This window comes from Hetaerina americana, unplaced genomic scaffold, assembly GCF_022747635.1.
Source record: "Hetaerina americana unplaced genomic scaffold, ioHetAmer1.1.p SCAF_11, whole genome shotgun sequence".
Lineage (NCBI taxonomy): Eukaryota > Metazoa > Arthropoda > Insecta > Odonata > Calopterygidae > Hetaerina > Hetaerina americana.
In genome coordinates this window covers 15,981,862-16,000,596 of record NW_027286181.1, presented here as the reverse complement: position 1 = coordinate 16,000,596, position 18,735 = coordinate 15,981,862, and the positions used below count along the sequence as shown (strand labels likewise).

Genomic DNA, 18,735 nt, shown 5'->3' with positions numbered 1-18,735 from the left:
CTACACGTCCTTACGGCGGCTTGCGGGGTATTAAGTAGATGCAGAGGAATTCATACTATTTAAGTGGTTTAATTGTGAGTTGTGATCTCTGTACATATAATCGATCACTTTTTCAGCCGTACACTCTTCCGTTCCTGGCGCTCATTGCCTTCTCCTCCTGCGAGGAGTCGGCCAAGGTAGGAGATGCTAAGAATCAGGAGAAGAGGGGTCTTTCCGACCTGGGCTACGGAGGAGGTCATGGTGCCGGAGGCGGACTCGGAGGCGGTTACGGCGAGGGCCATATCAAGACAGTGACGCTCACCAAGGAAGTTCCCTACTACGTCCCCAAACCTTACCCTGTCCACGTAGTGAAGAAGGTCCCGTACCCCGTGCCGCACCCAGTTCCCTATCCAGTCGACAAGCCCTACCGAGTCCTAGTCCCACAGCCGTACCCCGTTCACGTCGACAAGCCTTACCCGGTCACCGTAGAGAAGCCGGTGCCTTATCCCGTGCACTACGACGTCAAGGTCCCAGTGGCTCACCCGTACCCCGTTGCCGTCCCCAAACCCTATCCAGTAGCGGTCCACAAGCCAGTAGCCGTGCCAGTGCCCCACCCGGTGACCGTCAAGAAGCCAGTGCCCATCTTCGTTCACGGCGGTGAGCACGGAGGATTCGGAGGTTACGGAGGCGGCGACTCGATCGGTCTCCAGGGATACCATGGAGAATTCGGCGGCGGCAGCTCTTACGCCGCATCCCAGGGACACCACTGAAACCCGACCGACGGTGGTGAGGCTTCGACGCTTCTCGAAAGAGATGGAAGTTGTTTTTTTTTGAAATCGATTCGCTGAGGATTAAGCAAAGGAGTTGACGAGGGGGAACAGATGGATCCAGCCTGCGTCATCGGGAGAGAACGAGCCAGCCAAGTCAAAAAATTCGAACACGCCAACCACCTTACGGTTTCAGGATTCCGATATACAAGCTCGTCGGATGAATCCATGGTGTGGTTTGATTCACACTTCATAGTGGCTCGATTGAACCCTCCCCAAGATTTCCTACTGACTGAAAAATTTAGAATAAAATTCATTCGTGCATTTGAATGAAAAAAAGGGCATTCAGGCCACTCTGACTTTCATTAGCTCAAATAATCTTCACACACTTTCGAAACTCTTATTTAATTGCGTGAGCATGTTTATTACCTATTTTCACCATGTGCTCTTTGGTATCCGCATTAAAAACTGGTCGGAAGTTATCGTCTTGTTCATGTGAAAGCCCAGACTTGGAAATAAAAAATAATTCTAAATTCTTGTGTGCTAATTTTTTTAACCAAATTTACACTTTCTGGTCAACTTCGAAGGTAACTTTATGAAAGGAAATGCAGGCGGAAGAAGCAAGGTCAAAAGTTTGGATGGAATGCTGCCATGGATATTCAATTTTTTTGGACTTAGAAAACATTTCTAAATCTCATTAAGGTTAAAGACAAATGGGTGATTCCAAAATAAAATCGTCATAACGCACAGGGTGGACGACGTCTTACTCTCACCTGCTGATTTCCCCATTGTATTTAACCTTTGTCTCTATTTTAAATGCATCTTTTTCTATTAATATTGGTAATCAATCGCTAAAGGTAGGTTTTCAATTAACTCATTCTGTTCTTTGCAGCTCTTCCTATCCACCTATTCATAATTGTGTTCTACTCATATTTCTTGGGATAACTGATTAAGCGGATTTCCCACTGAGTGAACTCCATCTGAACTCAGTAGTGTTTTTAACGTAACACCATCACTTAAATGGCCACCCCACTGAAGTCAGACGACGCCTTGCGTTTCAGAATCAGTATGATAGTTTAAATATATATGGAGCGTAGTTATGTACGGCGCGGAAACATGGTCACTGAAGCAGGATGATAGAAGTAGACTGGAGGCTTTTGAAATATGGGTGTGGAGAAGGACGCAGCGGGTGAAATGAACCGAAATGAAAACAAACGAAGAAATGCTGGGTAAGTTGGGCGAGGAGAGGGGTTTGTTGGGAGAAATCCTATGGAGGCAGGAAAAATGGATGAAGGGCTTATTGATCGGTAGTGGGAAATTGAAAACTGTAATAGAGGGGAGAATGTTGGGCATGCGAGGAAAGGGCAGTAACAGGATAGGGATGTTGGACGAAATGAAGGGAGGAAGGAAGTACACAGAGATGAAGAAGGTCTTGATGTGGAGTAGGTTGCTGGATTGTGTTTTGTTCGGAGAAAAAAATATTTATTTGGTAGTTGTGTCCATCCAAAACCTACCTTAACTGGTAAATCACTTAATAATAATAAAATCAATGTTATCCCTATCGAAGTAGTCCTCGTTAGATATTATAAACTTATACCAGCGATTTTCCGGAACTCGACGTTTAGCATGAATTTTAGCTCTCAGCAATGTATTGTTCTCGTATATCTCAACGTCTCGCATATGCTTCAAAATGACGGTTCTTTAAGGTTTTCCTTTTTGATGGAAGCGAAAAAAGGTCACACGGAGCTATATCTGGCAAATGTGGAGGCTACGACATCATTACAGTGCGGTTTTTGCTAACATTTCTCGAAAATCCAGGGACCAGTTTGAGCAGGAGCATTATCGTGGTGATGCAATAGCCATGAATTGTTTCGCCACGAATACGGGTGTTTTTTCGTATTGATTCACGTAAACGGCGTTACGCTTGTGCGTAGTATTCTTTATTGATCTTTTGACATTGTGACAAGAACTCATTATGCCCTATGCCTTGTACTATGAACTATATGAAACTGCAAAATTCTTGCCACGTTTTGAACACAATCTCTCTTGATGGGTAGGCATCTGAGCCCGGGACCCCTTAGGTTAATAGCCTAACGCTCTGCCCACTCGGGTCACTCCTCTGAAAATCGATAAACAGAAATCTATTACAAATAAAACATTTTACGACCTTCGGTTAATAATATCTTACTAGAAAATTGTAGTACAGAGCGTGTCTTTTTATGGGTCAAAAACATGACCATTGTGGCTAGGGGATCAGTGTAGCATTCGAGAAGTAATTGTGGAGAAGAATGGAGAAGATAAAATGGGCGTATAAGGAAAACGAATGATGAAGTTCCTGGAATAAACGAATAATAGAGGAACAGAGACGGCCGTTGGAAAAAAATTCGAAGGCAGGACAAGCGGATACAGGAAATAGTTGGAGAGTTAATTGGATGCTGAAGACCCTAAAAGAGAGGAGAATGTCGAAAAACGTAAATGTAGGAAGAGAATGGGCATTAGGATGGAGTTAAGGGAGTTGAAAAGGATGCAGAATCAGTTAATGTCTTATGTAGCATTGAGTTTAGGAATTTTTTGTATAATTTTAATTGGGACTTACGAGTATTCTGTTGTGTAGTTGTACTTATGAATCATGTTTGGTGCAAGAGTACTCATATATCTAACCTATCCTAATATCCAATGATTTGTGAATGTCGAGTGACAGCAAAAAAATTAATGCTTAACGTAATGTCATCGCTGTAATGAACAGTTACTCACTCAAGAAGATTTAAGGCAAGATATTTAATGCCACACTATGTTGTCATTGCTAATAGTAGTCATGCCCTTCGAGTAAAGTCGAAGCATTTCATGATAGAGTTATAATTGATGAGAAGACCGGAGTGCTCTATTTTTAGAAAATTCAAGCATTCCCTTTTCCCAGAACGAGTGCCCGTTTCCCCGTTATCGTCCGTGCCTCGCGACCTCCCTGCATTATTGACGGAAGGTCTAAGGCCTTTGGGAGCTACGGTTTTATGCCGCTCCCGGACTGATGAGGTGAAATATCTTTTTTTTTCCTTCCGAGAGGCAAGAGAGGAAATGGGAAAGGGAATAGTAAAAAAATGGGTACAAGTGTATGCCCCAGATTGACAGCGAAAGTCGTCGATTCTCGGAAGGCAGAGAGTGAGAGAGGACGAGAGAAAGGATGAGTGAGGTTTGGGAGATATTAATGTGAGGGAAGATTTGAATGGGACGCGCTCAAGTGCACGAGCGCCGAAGTTCACGTAAGGAGAGAGCGCCATCGTGGCATTCACCTGCCGATTAAAGAGTCATGAAGTACTCATTATGTCGGCATTCAAGGGGGGAAAACGTACTCCCCTTAAAGATATTGCTTACCTCTGCACCCAAGTCGGGAGGGAGGAAGGGAATGAGGTGATTGATCAAGAGTAGCTAGAATTATTAGCAATCAAAGTTAAGTAGGAGAGAAATTGGGGGATGTCCAATATTTTAGGGAAATAAGCCGACGTAAGTGGATAAAAAAATGATCCAGTATACTTTAGTAGTTAGATTTTCCGTCAGTGACCCCAGAAGTGATACGAGGTTTGCCTCTTTCTATCTATACTTCAATATTTTTTATATGACGGAAGGAAATAAATGAAATAAAAACATGGAAAAACTATGAAGTATGCTGGTCTAATGAAATCAGACTAACTTCTTTGGGATCGACTTTTCCTTAAAACAAACGGTTTAGAAGTGAACCTGGAATTAGTAAGAGGTACTGGGTGAGAATATAATACATTTCGCGTACATGGATATTTGAGAAAAATGACAACTGGCTTTGATATTTTATTGTTTTTGATCCTAGATCACATGAAAATATTGTCAAATAGAAATTAATATATTAGATCTAGCAAAAGAATAAAATATGATTGTGTTCATCCTTATGCACAGCGAAAAACAGAACATATTATAATAATGACAGTTAAATAAAATATACAAAATTATCGTTGAAATCATAAGTAATCTAATTTGTTGAAATGTAATTGATCGTTTTAGTGGTGATCTAGCGTTTAAGGCAGGTTTTGGATGGCTGAAAATTTAGCATCTCTAAATCTCTTAGCTTCGTAGAACAGGACATAAACTGACACCTCACACTACGTTTTACTCTTCCTTAATTCCGCATACTTCCTTCGTCCTTTTATTCCGTCCAACATGCCTATCCTATTTCTAAACCACTTCCTGTTTGCCTAACGTCCTCCCCCCATTGCCAATAAAAACGCTCTACATTCATATTTCTGTCTTCTTTGCATTTTTTCCAATAACCCTTTCTCCTCCTCCACTATACCTCCTCTCTTTAGTTTTTCATTTCTGTCCATTAACCTTTCCCATCCTTCTCCAAACCCACGTCTCAAAAGCAACGCTAACAATATCCTTTTATGAAGTATCTTTAAAGCAGAATTTTTCATGATGAGTCGTTGAGTCTATTCCAATGCGGAACGAACGTATTTTCGCTGACTTTCAACACCTCGACAAACAACTTATAATATTTATTTCAGAAACAAAACAGAAAAATTAGCAACCTCTTTAAAAATTACATGCTCTTTGAAGGAAAGACGGATCACCGGCAATAATATCCTTCGCATCAGTATTTTCATAATAATCCTAATTATCCAGAAATAAAATGTTTCTAAACCGAAACTAATAAAAAATTCAGACGAGTGCATGTTGTGCCCAAATACTTGGCCGTTGGAGTTCAAATAATAGGACAATTTGTCTCCATAGCTAAAATAAATGTCCTGGTATGGACTCTCATTAATAAGTGTACAAATACCTAGAATTTCACTTGATTACCTTGACCTTGCGATCTTATCGAAAATTATTCAAATAAAAAACACCAATCTAGATTAAATAGACTTAAGCAACTTGGGCCGGATCCGCTCTTCAATTGTTATCACTTGACGATTCGCGGAAGCGTTGAACAAAAGCGTGCATCGTACTCTATAGCCAAATATCTACGTAAATACACTAAAACTGAGCCGTGAAATTTACCCCTTGATGTCTTGTAAAATCATTAGCCGCAAGCTTTAGAGAGATACAATGCCTCAGAAATAGATTTATCTGTAAATCGAGTTATTTATGAAACGTTGAAGGTAAAATTGAAAATAAATAAAAGGACTAACTAGTACGGCCAAAGAAAAAGATCTAAAAACAAGATATTCTGACAGGAATAAAATATTGGCCTATAAACTGCTATTACTTTGAGATCTGTGCTACGTAAACTCAATAAATTTTAGCTTCTTGACAGTCATGTAACGACACTTTGGTGGGAAAGCTACTCGGAAACTTACTTACGAGTACATGCAAATACTTCCATGGCATTAGCGGTCATGACTGAAAATCCCATTGGACATGTTCAAGTGCAAGTTTCGCTTATGAACACAGAGTGACTAATGTTCTAGATGCCAGAGATCTGATGATCTTATTTAGTTAGCACTGTTCAAGATTAATCTGTGGGAAATGTTTTGAAAGCAACGTCGCCCGGGATCATGTACCACTCCCCTACACGCCGAACAAGCTGTTTTAATACTCCCTCTGTAAGAAATAGGTGGTTTAATCTTTATTCACAGTCGTCTTTCATCTATCTTAGAATCTGATTGTTACTTTTGTTTCCGCTATTGCACGTATACTGACCTCATTATGGCGTTCGATCAAATATTATGATAAAATAAATGCAAAACAGCTACAGCACGACCTCATTAATACGAGTGGAATCAAGTTTAAAAGAAAAATTACGAAGTTTACCAACGAGTTTGCACAACTGATCACGGAGTAGACATTTGCAGAATATGGAGCACTTAATCATCAATACGAACAGCGTATTTAAAACAATAAATGATTCCTGACGCAATCCCATGAAATTCCACTTGAAAACCAGAGGATTTTTTTCTGAACAAAAAACTAAGGTGTCTAGACTGGCTTATTTCAAGTGCTGATATCTTTGCTGATATCAGAAATCATTAAAAAATATAAACTGAAAAGAGCTATCATGTCATTATGGAGAAGTCTCGGGCATAGACCCCGTCTTCGGCCCGAATCCGATCTCTGCGCTGAAAACTTTTGTGCCGGGCGCCGTTCGACACAGTCCCACCTGACTTCACCCGAAGAGTCCTCGGTGGCGGCCGTGAAGCCTAGGCAGGGTTGGTGGGGAGGCGGGGGCTTGGAGAGAGGTATCATTAAGAGGCAAGGCCAAGTTCACGGGTTCACTCGCTCTGCGGACCGGGATTATATAGGTCAGCGGGTGGATCGCGTGACGAGGGCACCATCCGGATGGGGAGGGGCGGAAGGGGAGGGAGGGGGGTGACTGAGTGTGGGGAGTAAGTCGTGGTAGGGGTCAGCTTCGCATTGATATTACGGACGGGGTCACTTTGGAAGGGGGAGGATCCCGGGGGGGAAATGAGGGAGGGGTAGACGGGGAGAAGCGGCGCCGGCTGGAAAACAGCAAAAACAAACCGCGACCCGGGCGACGGAGATTAAAAGGTGATTGGATTAAATGAAATAGAAGGAGCGAGACTCGGCTGAGTTGACACTTTGGGCGCTGATATATGCAGGCCCATAAAAATTCCCACAAAGTTGGCGCCTTTCGAGATGTTCCTTGATTAAATCGTGAATGCACTCGACGGAGATGTGCATTAACCACAGTGACTCGGACTTCTCGCGATTCTCCTTCGCGCGCCATTCGTTCGGTCATACCAAGAATACGAAGGTCCATCATGATAGAGTATGGGCTCTTAGTCGAGATTTCACGCTCTAATGGTCTGAATTTCATTTAAGTACTCCCCTTCATTTGCTCCATGATTGAATTATTCCCAATAACTACATTTTTAATTATCAAATCAAAAATTTGACAATCTTTCATTACCCGTGCTGATTCGCCTGACCGATGAAAATATATAATAGAGTGGGAATCTCTGTGCATTTCACACAATATATAAATAACGAAACGGAAATCATGGTAGATTTAATGCATAGTGCTAGCGCAGGGGATTTAGAATTCTAGCGGGCAGATCGGTCCACCATTATAATTGGAAAAAAGTAAACAAATTTGACTAGTACATAACGACTTCGGAGAGAGTTACAACAGAAAAATAATAAAACAGGATATAATATTTACTTCTTAAAACCTTTTTTTATTATTACCCTTCGAAGACCATTAAATGAATGAAACTATTCCTTAAGATAAGGGAATATAGTATTTTTGCAAGCGTGGAATTTGGTATTTACATTCCTCTAAATAAATCTGTAAGTTACAAGCAAATATTTTTGCGCTGGTGATATGCCTGATTCCGCCTTCCCCACCTCTTCCGTGTTCGTCTTTTATGTGTTCCTATCCTTTTTCTTCATATCTATTTCCATGCAAATGAATATTTATTATATATATATATATATATATATATATATATATACATTTATTTTCATATTTATATATAGAGTTAGAGTCGCGGTAGTCCAAGGGTAGAGAGACCGGAGGGTCCAGTTTCGATTCCCGGTAAAGCCTCTCCAGGCACCCTCAGCTCCATCTAAGCGTGTGATTTTTCGAGAGCAGATCTTCTTAGGAAACCATAGCCGACACAGGGAAGGGAACTACCTACACTGATGTCCAGATTTCACACACACTATATATATATAATATCTGAACTCGTTCCGAATTCTAGGAAGGCATTGCTGTCGTCTGGGAAGATCAACGTCAGTCACAACAATTCGTTTTGTAAAAGCAGCTCCTCGATTTTCGCCATGATGGATTTAAGTGAACAGTGTGCCGCTGTGATATTTTGCTTCCTTCTTGGGAAAAACGTCGCAGAAACTGTTGTGATGTTAAAAACAGCTTACAAGGTTTGCGCTATAGGAACAACTTTCAAATATTCCATTGTTTATCTTGTTTCAAAGGAGATGAAAAGTTCCTTGAAGAAAAACCTCGTTCAGCACGTCTTTCAATTTCTAGAATTGACGAAACTGTTGAAAACGTTCTTGCAATCGTGCTTGAAGAGCGACTCCTTAAGAGATTAATTATGGTATCTGTAATAACGTGAAGCTCGGTTCAGCGAACTTTGCCAATAGGTTTGAAGATTAGAAGGGTCAATACAGAATTCGTGCCTTAGGCCCTGACTGAGAATAGGGAATCGAATTGAAACTTGTCGTGCATTGAAAGACTACCTCCGAACCGGAACAGATTTTTCCCCAAGGTCAATGCTGGTGACGAATTATGGTTATGACCCCTACACCAAACGACAGTCAAGCCAGTGGGAAATTTCATTGTCGTCTCACCCAAAAAACATTCGTCAAGTGAAATCAAACCTCAAGACGATGCTCATTTGTTTTTTCGATGTGAGAGGGGAAGTGCATTCTGAATTCGTTTCACCTGGTTAGACTGTTAATTAAGCTTTCTATTTGTAGATTTTAAAAAGATTTACAGTGTGCGACAAAGAAGCTCCAATTTCTGGGAGACGAAGGACTGGATTTTCCACCATGACAACGCACCGGCTCATGCAGTCATTTCAGTGCGCCAGTTTTTAGAAAAACACTACATGACTCCCTTTCCCTACGCCCCTTACTCACCTGACCTTCTTCCATGCGGCTTCTCCTTGTTTCTTTGAATAAAGAGGGCATGAAAGGGCAATGTTTTGTTGACGTAGAAGCGTTAACGAAAAAAACAAGTCAGGAGTTGTCGAGCATTGAAACAGATGAGTTTGAAAAATGTTTTCAGGAATGGAGATTGTACAATTGGATAAAAATCAAAAAAGAATACTTTGAACTGTACACACACACTCACACACACACACACACACGTTTTAAATACATATAGATACATATATGTTCTTTATAGATGTTGCTATCCCTTTTCATTATACCTATATCCATGTCAATGTATTTATTCATTCGCCAAGTGCCGGGTTTCCTGTTTGGATGTAGACACGTATGTATATACACATACACACACGCACACACACGCACATACACACTCATACATACAGATATATATATATATATATATTTAAATAAATAAATAAATATATATATAGGGAGGAATGTTAGGCAAACGAGGAAAGGGAAGGAACAGGATAAGGATGTTGGACGGGATGAAGGGAGGAAGAAAGTACACAGAGATGAAGAGGGGTCTGAGGTAGAGTAGGATACTGGATTTTGTATTTTGTTAGGAAGCACAAAATATCTATCTAGTAGCTGTGTCCATCCAAAACCTACCTTAACCGGTAGATAACCTAATAATAATAATAAAAATAATATATATATATATATATATATATATATATATATATATATATATACAGGTATATGTGGGTCGCGGTAGTCCAGTGAGTAGAGCGTTGGACTGCTGACTGGAGGGTCCCGGGTTCGATTCCCGGGCAAGGCACTCTGGGCACCTGCAGCTCCACCCAAGCTTAAGTGATTTTTCAGGTACCAGGTCGTCCTGGGAAACCATAACCGGCACAGGGAAAGGAACTGGCCCCCCTACCCTGATGTGTAAATTTTCACACGCCGTCGGGCTTAGTACTGGGTGAACTCTACCATCACCTACTAAACCGACCTTCGGGTTGATTACTGTGTTTATGGTTTTTTTTATACAGGTATATACGAATAGTTAAATCATGAATGAACATTTGAATACTTCAATTTCCTTACAAATATGTAGCTAGAAATTTCTGTATTCATTTTAATATATCTCTTAAAAACAATCAAACTAATGCAATGCTATTCGATACAAAATAGAAAATCATGCCATCCAGTACCTTCGTGTTGTTTTTCGACACTCCATCGTCCGACGTGGGGGTGATCGGTGCGAAGGGCGATAACGGAGGCGATATGAATCCCCCTTCCAACTGCCTCTGCTCCCTGGAGGCGGCTGTTATCTTTCTGACCGCTCTGATCCACGCCAGGCGTCGACCCGAGACCTGGCTGCCCACCGAACCGCCACTAAGAGGTCTGCGAGGTGAAGATAGAATAGAAAAAATCGATATGATAGAGAAAATAAATGAATTTTTTTAATTTGCTGTTAGGTAATATTTCGTAAGTTCTATTACAATTGATAAACGCCAGGATCGTAAACAGAGAAAAGCACGTACACATCCGTGCTCGTGATCATCAATGCCATAATAGATACTTGGGTGATTTTTCAAGTGTTTTCAGCCCGTGTTAGGACGCGAAAAAGGAGCTAACATGAACTGATTAAAAACATTGAGTGCATAGCATTATAAAGGTGAAGAAAATGTGACGTGTGACTAGACGTAACTTATACCCCTCCACATTGTCGCAGACATGAAGAATACCAAATAGTATACAATTCAGAATTAACAGTAGAAACATACTGTAGGTAGCTATAAATTAAGCTCAGGTCATTGAATAGAGTTTTCCAGCCATTACGTTATTTTAACAAAAAAATGATTCATGGTTTATCGGCACTGTTAAGAAGTAAGTAACATTAATAGTTACCATGAAAAAAAGCATAATATCCCTATTTCTGGGAGGCTATTGCTAATATTGATCTTAAAATAAATTTTACTTATAATTTTTTTTCAATTAATTATATTTTGTAGATTCAAGCTTTGGCTAAAGTCATCCATCAATCAATTAAACGTTTGTTACAAAGTTGCAGAACGTTTACGGTTTTTAGCGTATACTCCTCCAATGAATACCTTGTGACGTAAGATATTGACAATAACATAATAACGTGCTTACAATTCCTTTCAACAGGAGCAATTGAAACCTCTTCGTCCCAAAATCTGTTAACAAACGAAATTGTTCCTCTCGTGCAGCATTGCAGAGGCATGTATCCTAAAGGTTATGCAAATGCGCAGAACACACATGGTTACATGTTTGCATAATCACAAGGCGACAAATTGAGGCACAGTATAAAATTTAATACAAGTACTCTTATTATAATGTTGTTTATTTTAGGATTCATGCGACATTATGAATGCAGATCATGATGGATATTTCGAAGGGAAAATTAAAGTTTTCAAATATTAATGCAGCCTTGATGGGTTTGTAAACATAAATTTATTTATAACTACAGTAATTTACAACTTGAAATTCATCTCTATCTTGGCCAAATGATTAATATCACAACAGGCGACTTAGATTCCTTTCTCTTCTCCTTGATGAGAGAAAAATTTTGATAAGCAGAATATAGAGGAAAGAATGTGCTTATCCGGTACACAAATGCATTCCTTTAAAAAAATGAGACATCTTAACCCATATTTGAATCTCGTTTCAAAAGTACAATCATTACGACATTCAATCTTTCATATTTAATAAGAAATTTCAACAGGCCTCTGCAATTAAATTTATGCCTTCTTTACGAGATTGTCAAAAGGTTTTTCAGTTGATGAAATATAGAGGAAAGACCGAGTGGGTGTCGGAAAGGTAGAGGGAAAATTCTCTTGGTTCTCTGTCGAGAGACACCTTAGAACACAACCCGTCCCTTCGTTAGGTGACACGAAAAAAGGTCAATGCTGCTCTCGGGTTGAAAGTAGTGAGAGAAAAAGCTTCCATAATGGCGGTGACATTTTAGGAAGGCATGGAGAAATTTGAATAGGTAAAGGGCGGAGACTAATTCATTGGGATGAAAGAGTGTTGAGGGGAAAGAGCGAGAGAGGGAGAGAGAGAGAGAAATTATGATGCCCTCAACGATGAAGTGGGAAAACAAGGAATAGGGTGAAAGTAACAGGAGTGACGTGAAAGTTAGGATGAGAAAGGGGGAGCAGAGGAAGATGGACAGATTGGCGAGAAGTTAGGAGGAGTAAGTTGGCTGGATTCTGCTGGAGGTGAGAGGAAAACTACTGATTTCAGTCTTCATTACTTGAATTCATGATTAAGTCTATCAAACTGTTCACAACTTACATTTCAACTCCGAGATCTTTCATGCGCGTGCTTTCCGAATAATTTAAAGGCTTTGCATAATAAGGGGAATTAAAAGACGAAATTGTTAATGATATGCAATTGAGTATATAGCTGGGTAATTTGAAACGTATTTTTTCTCTTAAATTTTTCTTTCCTCAATACTCCAAAACAGTTTGTTCCATAACACTCTTGACTCAACCGCACTCGCTCTTTTATCATCCATCGCTCTTAGTGTATGTTTATCAAACTGCAAATAGTTAATGCTCAGATGATATCGTATTAACATTGTATACGGAATAGTACATTCCCGTTGTCGCATAAAATAATTCAACAATTACCATTTATTGCGAATTATTTTGAAATTACACACCCATATGAAGGACAATAATTGTGAAAGTTTAAACTGGAAATTAACACGCATCAATGCTGTAGTACAGGCATATGCAAGTGATGAATTACGAGTAAGAAACAAGGATACATACTAGTAACCTAATTAGACACGTAAAATGTTTCAGTTTTAATAAAAATATTCCAATCTTTTAAATAAATGTTATGCGTTTCGAAGTAATAGTTTTTAGTTTATCGTAGTTTAGAAAATATCAATATTAATCAGTGTTTACTTTCATTCAATTATCCAATCCTTTTGAATTATAACGAGTAGTATAAATACATATCTACATTACATTTTCTTTAGGTAGGCGATATCAGTAGGTCTTAGGTAATGGCGTTTAATTATTATTAATAAAGTATATCTATATTCATAGGATATAATTACTGATATCAATGTCGCAAATGTCGAATCAATTAGTTTGAAATACTGCCATAAAATGTGATATTTATTATCCCAAGCATGTGCAATGAAGAAGACCAGAAATAATGCTAAAGCTTCTTTGTCTCAAAATGATTTTAAAAGAGAGATTATGGACTCACACTCAAGAGAATAAAAGGTTGCGGAGGTTGCGCAAATAATTTTCATTTATATCCCAAGATATCCACTCATTTTCATTCGTGAAAATAATTTTCAATAATGTTCATTTCTTAAAATCTAAAACATCTACCCAAATTATTTATCTTCATTGAGGGAACGCTTTTTTTCATTAAAATGAAAGGGTATCCCCCCCCGGCTTAACATCTCCTCAATTTTTCCTCAGGTTCCTGCCCAACCGAGCATTCTTCCTTTCGCTCTCCATGTTAAAGACCCTCTCCCCACTATTCCGAAGTCACCTCCGCCCTCCACTCCACCTCCTTCCTTCTTCCGACGCTTATCACTCTTCAACTGTTTGACATTCCCCTTCCCCATTTCCGACATCATTAATCGATGCTTTTTTCCTTCCTTTCTCTTCTGGCCTCCCATAGGGTATTTAAATGACGTCCAACTCCCCCCTTGCCACCTCCTATCCCTTTCCCGAGTTCCCCGTACCTTCAATCTCCACCTCCTCCGCCTTTTTCCCACCCGATCCCACTCCCCTTTCCCAAAACTCCGCTCCTTCAACCTCTTGACACTCAGAAAGGGAAGACGTCCCTTTCACACCCCTCCTCTCTCCCTTTCCCTCCCCCTTCTCCGTTCATCCTTCATCCAAGTTTACGCCCGACACCGATGAGGTTCGCCGCAAGGGGCCGTGGCAGGGCCAGCAGCCGTGTGATACCCTCATCCCACCCCAACACAACGCGGATGATGCAAATCTTCCCCTTCACTCCTCATCAAGTAGAGCCAAAATTTTGGCATGGTTTATTGTTTGACTAAATGACAGGTAATTAATTTAAGCAATGATGTTCTCACATGAACCATAACAACTTTTTTGGCTATATGGATCTGAATTGAAAACCTGAGAGAACAAAATTTGAGCAGCTACAACTATGTACCAAGGATATTGAAGTTTGGAACAAAAATATATTTATCTTAAATATGAGTGATTCATGCTGCTGAATGTATTCTTATCCGATTAAGGTGATCCTTACCAAAGTCTTAACGTATTTACTGGAAAATAACAATTGACTTCTTTAGACTGATCAAAAACGGAGAATGGAGAAAATCACATCGGGGAGCGCCTTACATTTATATATACGTACGTATAAAGATAGCGCTCACGTACTAACCTTATCCTTCCCCCAGTTGTTACTTTTCAAAATCCTCAATTTTTCATACTTAACAACATGCGCTGAAGTTCTTCCTTGAAGCGTCGACTAGAAAAACTGGGCCCGCTCCACACTAGAAAATCCAGAGCATATCACCATTTTCCAACTTCTCTGAGTGGTTGCAGCACTGTCAGCGTCCCCTTTAAAATCTAATCCAGCGAGTCAGACCCGACTTTTAACATGATTTTGAAACAAGGTGGTCTAGTCTATCAATTGAGAGAGAGGTAGTACTTTTTCACAGGTTTTATTTGGCTTGGTACATGAGTTTAACCGTGATACAGAATCATCAGGTACAAATTTGTAACGAGATACGTGTGATATATATATATATATATATACGTACATGCACACAATAGGAGGTAAAATTTCCAGGCCCTCATTACTCTCTGCACGTTCGAATCCGATAAACAATTACTGACTCAACCCCTTTCTTTCCATCATCCCCTGTTCAGTAATCATCTCATTATCCCATTACCTCTCATCCCCTTCCTCACATTATACTAACTCCCTGATTTCTAGACATTTCCCCGCCCTAGGAAAAATTACGGTTTTCTTCAAAGGTATTCCATTTCTCAAGGCAGAAAAAACCTCTGCTGCTCTTCTTGCTTACACCGAAATCCATAATCAAAATCATTTGAATGATTTACTTGAAAACATCTTCTAATACATTAACGCATATAAGTGCTCAGATAACACCTAAGATACGCCATGATATCCGTAAATTTTGAAGACACCCCGAACAAGAAAACACGGCAGCACACACTTCTTCAATTCCATTTACTTCCTTCCTCTCTTAATTCCGTCCAATGTGCCTATTTTCTTCTCCCACTACCTCGCTTGCCTATTCTCTCAGCCACAGAGCCTTCAACAGTAACATCAATGCTTAAAACTCTCAAGCCATATTTCCTACCTCCTTTAAAATTCTTCCAACAATCCTCTTTCCCCTTTTTACCTACATTATACTTCTTAGTTTTTTATCCTTTCTGTCCCCTATCCTTCTACACACCCATATTTTAAAAGCTCCAATCTGCGCCTATCATCTACATCTATTCAGTACCCCGTAAGCCGTCGCAAGGACGTGTGGCAGGGGGTGGTAGGTCACCAGCCATTCTACATATATCCGCTCTACTTCCTCATGCACCTGATACCCTGCGATCCTCCCGAAAATCGCGTGGAAAAAGGGGCGATCGAACACGAATCATGCAACATGCCTACATATATTACGAGTATAACATGGTTATCAGGTATTCCTGTGCCTACACAAAGAGAAAAACAAAATGCATTCAAAGAGGGTAGCCACACATACGATTCAGACACTTATTACCGGCTAGTATTCCACGCATTCAGGACCGACAATTCAAAAATACAATAGATTTAATATACATTCGCCTACACCCCAAACGGCACAAGGATGCCCAGCGGGGGATTCAGACACATATTACCGGCTAGTATTCCACGCATTCAGGGCGGACAATTCAAAAATACAATAGATTTAATATACATTCGCCAACACCCCAAACGGCACAAGGGTGCCCAGCGGGGGGCGTTTGGACGCCAGACTTTGAGAGACATTTGGGGAATTTTAATCTTGTATACGCGTGGAAGAAGTTTTTATGGAAGCGACCGATAGCTACGGTCATTTGTGCCATTAGGAATGGATGGTTAAGAAAGGGTGGAGAGATACCTTAACTTTTTTAGTTAATTTTTTATGGAAAGGGAATTCCTTCTTCGCGTTAGATTTCCAAAAATTATTTAATTGTGAGCAACTAATGCCAACCAGCCTTTCATAAGTATAGTGTCAACTTATATTGTTTTGCGAAAGTCAATTGAGTACTTAGGAGAGATTCACTCCCCGTCAGAACGAATCCATTTCCTTATATCCCTACTACTTTGATCATCTTGGTATTAATTAATGCCAAGATAGTAACCTGCTCCAACCGCTCTAGGGAATGACCCCCTATTTTATAATTTAACTTAGCATTCCTCTTTCTTGAAAACCTTATAACCGCTGCTTTTTTTTAGATTAATTCTCATCCCATACATATCGCAATGACATCTCCCGTACTTGTAAACCCCCCTGGCTAATTAACTCAATAATTCTTGATGATCCGCAAACCTAACTGATTTATTGAATACCCCTTCCAATTTTGATTCCTATCTCCAGATCTTTTCATGCTTCTTATAAAATTTCATCCAATACGTATATGTCGAAAAGAATGAATATATCTGTCTTACTCCTCTCTCTAGCACTGTCCTTACTGACTTTTAATCGACCATGTGCGTAAGTGAAAAAAATGAAAACTTTACTCTCTAAATTTAAATAAATGCGTATCATACGCACTAGTAAATTTTATCTAATATAATTTTATCTTTAGCATCATTTGTTTACACTAAAAGTAATTTATAATTATAGAGAATAATGCATAAATCTTTAATTCAATAGTACCCGAAAAACTCTGAAAAAGAGTTGTGATATGCACGTCTTGATTAAGAGCTAAATGCAGTAAAATACATTTTGCGGTGAATGCACATTTAGTTTCTCTTAATTAAATCAGGTTCTTATTTCATTTATAGTTATCAAGGTGACATTGCACATGGACATATTCTATTTGACAAAAATAATCATATACGATACAAAGTACATTCCCTGAATTAAAACATAGCATTGCGGAAACGTTTATTTGCAGTTTCTTTGTAGTCTTACGAAGAATTGACTGCCGTTTCACAGTTTGACAGTGAAATAATTTATATTTCGTTGAAACTCGAGGTGATGAACATTTTTTATCACAATAAGGTCACATAAACACGGACACAACATTTTTGATAAGGGAACGTATTCCGCTTAATCAATGTATTTTTCATCCAATATAACAGGCCATAGGAGCCCAGGAAGTCATTTGAATAAAATTTGAATTATAAAAATTACCCCTCATCTTACACAATGTAATTCAATAATTAAAAAAAAATCATTTCAAAGTTCAGCATGTTTTGTTCAGCAGTTTCAAAAAAGCTAACGAAACCAAGAGATTTGTAACTTATCCATTTTGTGTCTGTAATAGTGAAATTCATTCTCTCTTTTAGAAGTGTATCATGGAAATGTAGAGCACCTTTTTTGACTTAAAACTCTCTGCCCTGAAGATTATTTGCTGAACTAGCTTTTGAGAATTTCCAGAGTCATTTTTAAATTGGCAGAATACATTTTAAATGTATCCAGTGTCCATGTACCATGAGTCGTGCAGCAGAATAAAACTGAATTGCGCATTTGGCAGTATAAGTTACAAATGCATTCACAAATGAAGAGTTTTTAACAAAACGTACTTATGCCTATTTTATTATTTGAATTTTAGAAAAAAGGAAATGTACGTATGTTTAAACAAAGGAATTTGCATATTGCTTAATTCGAATGAGGTAACGATGAACTACCAACGGTCTAATAAATATTTCAATTGCATTATGCCCCAGTCGAAACTTTATCTCGAAAGTTAAGAAAACTGGGACTCTAAAATTCACCTTTATTGAAATAGTATTACTGATTTATATTGAATAATTATCTGAACTGAAGTTGCATTCCATGCCAGCAGAAATTGATATCTAGTAGAATATCTCATGGCCAAAAAAGCTTTTTTTATCAATCTCTTACAAATACTTAAGATTATTTTAATAATTTGATGGAATTTTTTAAGAAGAACTTGTTTCCATCAAATCCCCTTTCCCCTCTAATGAGCTACGTGTCTCCCTCTTTATTAGTATAAGATTTGTTCTCCTGGTATCCTCACTACTGACGAATATTTTTAATCTTATTCATGGAAATATGAACCTAACTGACTTCCGCATGACTTAACAAAGAAGTTAAAAAGCTCCACACGTGTGATACTTACGGATAAATCTTACCCTTGAAGTGATGATTGAATTAGAACTTAAATGGGGCGCTCATTGATTTCCATCATCCATTTACAACGGACCAACC

At 39.1% G+C, this 18,735-nt stretch overlaps 1 protein-coding gene across 1 annotated transcript in view; it reads right to left on the bottom strand.

Annotated features, from left to right (window-relative positions):
- Ac78C (adenylyl cyclase 78C) overlaps nt 1-18,735 on the bottom strand; it is a 481,022-nt gene that overhangs the window by 63,688 nt on the left and 398,599 nt on the right. Inside the window, exon 2 of the mRNA XM_071599443.1 lies at nt 10,523-10,715. Within this exon, the coding sequence (XP_071455544.1) occupies nt 10,523-10,715 (193 nt within the window). The remainder of the gene's footprint in view (nt 1-10,522; nt 10,716-18,735) is intronic.